The 5,000-nt window shown below is 30.9% G+C and overlaps 1 protein-coding gene across 2 annotated transcripts in view; it reads left to right on the top strand.

The window, feature by feature from the left end:
* The window catches only part of LOC125033544 (5'-deoxynucleotidase HDDC2-like), a 5,317-nt gene extending 1,054 nt beyond the window's left edge, over positions 1–4,263 (top strand). For both annotated transcript variants that reach the window (XM_047625129.1, XM_047625131.1), the window contains exons 4-5: positions 175–346; positions 2,625–4,263. In XM_047625129.1, the coding sequence (XP_047481085.1) occupies positions 175–346; positions 2,625–2,861 (409 nt within the window). In that variant the 3' untranslated portion in view covers positions 2,862–4,263. The remainder of the gene's footprint in view (positions 1–174; positions 347–2,624) is intronic.
* Positions 4,264–5,000: the final 737 nt, after the last annotated feature.

Consider the following 5,000-nt stretch of genomic DNA (forward strand, 5'->3'; position numbering starts at 1 on the left):
TATGATGATGACCTAAATTTCCTTCATCTTGCATATTCTTATTAATAGCAGTTACAAGTTTATCATGAAATCTAATATTTTTTCTAAGTACATTATGAAGAAATTAATCATGATACCAGGCAATTACTGTTATAAAAGATATAGGATTACTCTATTGAATTTTCCCTCTGACAGAGTTATGAGGATATCCTTAGTACATGATATGGCAGAGAGTATAGTAGGTGATTTGACGCCCCACTGTGGTGTGTCGAGTGAGGAGAAGCATCAACGAGAAGTAGCAGCCATGGAGCATTTCACTAAATTGGTTGGGGAAAAAGCTGGCAATGAAATGTTTAACCTCTTTTTGGTACGTAAATGATTTGATTTTTTTCTTCAAAGTTTAGTGATAGTTAATTTTACTTGTATTGCTAAGGACGAGTATCTGATATTGGTATTCATATGAATCTGATTTCATTAGAGAAGCTATAATTAGAATGGTCTTTATTTTCTGGAAAAATTATTGTGAATTTTTTCCCATTTTCTAGGAAAATGCTTTAATATTTTGTTGGAAACATGACACATATTGTATTTAGCACAATAAATGGGTATAGTTATATATATCTATATCTCTTTATTAGTTATTATATTTTAGAGTTAGGTGTCCAATCGGTACACTGTAAAAAATATTTTCTTCAAGAAATTATACCTGCCCCCAAATTAATTGGTTGTCATCATGATTGACCTATGACTCTGTTGGGCCCAAAAGTTACACTAATAAATCACAAGATAATGAAGGTAAATCAGTGTTAGATTAGCATTTGTTAGACTTCACTCAATCTTTTACTTCTTTTTAATATGTCTGTTTAAAGTTTAACAAGGTATTATAGTTTTGGCAGGTTTAATCAGTAGTTTCCTAGGAAATGACAATTTTTTATGGTGTTCAAACTAGTATATCTGTGTGGCAGAGCCAGATTTAGAAAAAAAGGCATACATATTGGTCAAGGCTACTCATTCCCTGTCCAGTGCATACATGCCCCAGCCCTGCCATAACTACTTATATCCAAGTAGATCTGGTATACATTTTGAGCACTCCTCATAGCCAAATGAAACCACAAACAGAATGAAACCATAAAATGTAAAGCATAAAGTAATTGTAATAAATTTGAATGAACACAAATTCAGATATATATGGTCACATGATGGTTTCAGGGTAAAGGAACAAGGGTACCTTATATACAGTTGTTTGTAAGAAGACAGCTATGGTGTTTACAAGACTAAAAAGCTTCATGATAAGGAGACACAAATATATGTGTGTGTGTGTGTGTGTGTGTGTGTGTGTGTGTGTGTGTGTGTGTGTGTGTGTGTGTGTGTGTGTGTGTGTGTGTGTGTGTGTGTGTGTGTGTGAAATATATATATATATATATATATATATATATATATATATATATATATATATATATATATATAATACATGCATACATACATACATACAAATATAGTGAATGTACATATTATACAAATATAGATAGAGAGATAGATACATAGATAGGTAAATACATACATATGTAAATGCATATGTATATAAATACTTATATATATATATATATATATATATATATATATATATATGTGTGTGTGTGTGTGTGTGTGTGTGTATATAATATATATATATATATATATATATATATATATATATATATATATATATAAATATATATATATATATATATATATGTATGTGTGTGTGTATGGGTGTGGGTGTTTGGGTGTTTGGGTGTTTGGGTGTTTGGGTGTTTGACAGAAGACAGCTATGGTGTTTACAAGACTAAAAAGCTTCATGATAAGGAGACACAAATATGTGTGTGTGTGTGTGTGTGTGTGTGTGTGTGTGTGTGTGTGAAATATATATATATATATATATATATATATATATATATATATATATATATATATAATACATGCATACATACATACATACAAATATAGTGAATATACATATTATACAAATATAGATAGAGAGATAGATACATAGATAGGTAAATACATACATATGTAAATGCATATGTATATAAATACTTATATATATATATATATATATATATATATATATATATATATGTGTGTGTGTGTGTGTGTGTGTGTATATATATAATATATATATATTAAATATATATATATATATATATATATATATATATATATGTATGTGTGTGTGTGTGGGTGTTTGGGTGTTTGGGTGTTTGGGTGTTTGGGTGTTTGGGTGTTTGGGTGTTTGGGTGTTTGGGTGTTTGGGTGTTTGGGTGTTTGGGTGTTTGGGTGTTTGGGTGTTTGGGTGTGTGTGTGTGTGTGTGTGTGTGTGTGTGTGTGTGTGTGTGTGTGTGTGTGTGTGTGTGTGTGTGTGTGTGTGTGTGTGTGTGTGTGTGTGTGTGTATGTGTGTGTGTATGTATGTGTGTGTGTATGTGTATGTGTGTATGTATAAATGTATGCATGTACATACATACATGCACATATATCAGCATACACATACTTACAGACACATGTATACATAACAAATATTTATGTTTTGGGATGTAATTTTGTTGAAAATAATAGTGCTAAAGGAAGATTATTGCAGATTTTTATTAAATTTTATTTCCTTTAACAGGAATATGAAGAACAGAAAACAAACGAGGCCATTTTTGTAAAGGATCTGGATAAATTTGACATGATTCTCCAAGCATTTGAATATGAAACGGATCAGGAAAGACTAGGATCCCTCGAGGAATTCTTCAAGACAACGGAAGGTGCTTTCTCTCACCCAAAGGTGAAGCGCTGGGTTGAAGAACTCTATAAACAGAGAGAAGAATCATTAAATGCCTCAACAGCAGAGAGTGACAAATGAATTGGTTATAAGCCTGCAACCTAGAGAGACAATAATATGGTTGACCTGCAGCTAGTTAAACCACGGGAAATTGACTTGTGTTATGTAAATGGCTTTTAGGTCAAGCAAGAAAAAGTCTACCAACATCCAGTGGTTATTATCATGGAATGAATGTCATATTGATAATTGCTTAAGTATAAGGTGCAAGCTGAAGTAGAGTGTAGCAGCTACTCCTGAAGATGTGCATTAAAATTCATATTAAAATCAGGCTTTTATTAGCAAGCAGATATGGACAGTAAAAACAACTTAAGACTGCTTTTTGTATGTTGTAAGCTTTTGTAAGCAGAAAGACTTTGAAAACAATAGCTGCCAATTGTTCTTGTTAAATACCTTTGTGCAATCAAGGCGCTGATTTTTTATCTCTCATTAATTTATCTAGTATTCTACCTCCTTTTCTTTTTATGAAGATATCAAAAACAAATTTATGTCTGTCTAGGAAGAAGTGATTGTTGATATTTATTTCACAAAAAACAAAACAAACAAAAAAAAAAACTCTTGTTGTGAAATATGTGATATGTTTTCACGTCTGTGATAGTGGCTTCTCACAAATTTGTTGGAATATAATTAGGTCATTTTAAATTTCATTCTTTAATTAATCTTTTTAAAAACATATTCCCCTTAAAAAAAACTATAAAAAGCAAAAGTAGAAAGATACTATGCTTTTAACAAAATATATAGATTTTGTCATCATCCTACAGTTATTGGGTATTATAAAACTTCTTATGTTAAAAACCCTGCTTGTAATTTTCTCTTGATGAAACATTTCTGTTATTCAAGCAAAAGATGAGATCCCCTGTGTTTACCATTTCATAATGTATAATTAAAGGTAGTACATTTGGTTGTTGCCTTAGAATGACACAACTTAGGTTGATCATCACTGCCTCTATGTCTGCTATAAGAATATTTGCCATCTTCATTCTGGTTTTCTTAGTAAGCAGCTAGCATTAGAGCATTACTTTATTGAGACTAAAGTGCAAGTATTTCCAGAATTATTATTTTTCTTTCTAAATCATCTTTTCTGATTTTTAAGTCTACTTTCGCTAAATTGTTATTTTTTAATTCTTGCTAGATTGACAAGATACCTCATTTTTGTTTGGGACCACTAGAGGATATTGCATTCTTCATATGCAGTTGACCATTCTTTCAAATATAGCCTTCTCCTAAATCATTTTATTTATTTACTAATAGAAGTAGTGCTATTCGTACTAGTATGCTTTTTACTTCATTACAAATTTATATTATTCAAGATGTTTAGTTGCAAATAAAATTATATAAAAACAAAAGGCAGTCAATGTTAGAATAAGAGCACAGAATTTATTTATGAATACATTAGTGTACTTTAAAATAAAGTGAATAAATAACATTTTCTAATGATATATTGCATATCCATTATGCTAACATTAGGAATGGCAAATATTACTCTCTAATATCTATTCATTGTTTCTTCTATTTCATATGCAAATGTCTTCCTGAATGAAATAATTTGAACAGACACCAAACTATATGATATTTTCTTTTTTGAAAATAGGCCGAGATTTTAGTCTCAAGTGGAAGTTTACATACAGTTGACCAGTTTGTAAGACTTAGGAACCCCCTTCATGCCTGAAATGTTTGTCAAAATGTTATTGCGTGCAGAAAAAGATGGAAGAGAATTCAGTAAGCATTGGTAAAAAATCTTTGAAATTATTTATAAAGAACAAATGAAAGGCATTGGCAAATAAAAACGGTATATATATATCAGTCTTAACTTTTATATATTGCAAAATTACACAGTAGTAAAATCATTTGGAATCTGCTTTATATCAAATAGTAAGAGTACTTTTACTTAATATTATGATCATGTACTTTATATTTGTACAATTGAGCTGTTGGCAGTTAACATCAGATTCTTAATGTCTTATCAAATGCTCTGTGTGTGTGTGTGTGTGTGTGTGTGTGTGTGTGTGTGTGTGTGTGTGTGTGTGTGTGTGTGTGTGTGTGTGTGTGTGTGTGTGTGTGTGTGTGTGTGTGTGTGTGTGTGTGTGTGTGTGTATGTGTGTGTGTGTGTGTGTGTGTGTGTGTGTGTGTGTGTGTGTGTGTGTGTGTGTGTGTGTGTGTGTG

Source organism: Penaeus chinensis, chromosome 16 (genome assembly GCF_019202785.1).
Source record: "Penaeus chinensis breed Huanghai No. 1 chromosome 16, ASM1920278v2, whole genome shotgun sequence".
NCBI classification, from domain to species: Eukaryota; Metazoa; Arthropoda; class Malacostraca; order Decapoda; family Penaeidae; genus Penaeus; species Penaeus chinensis.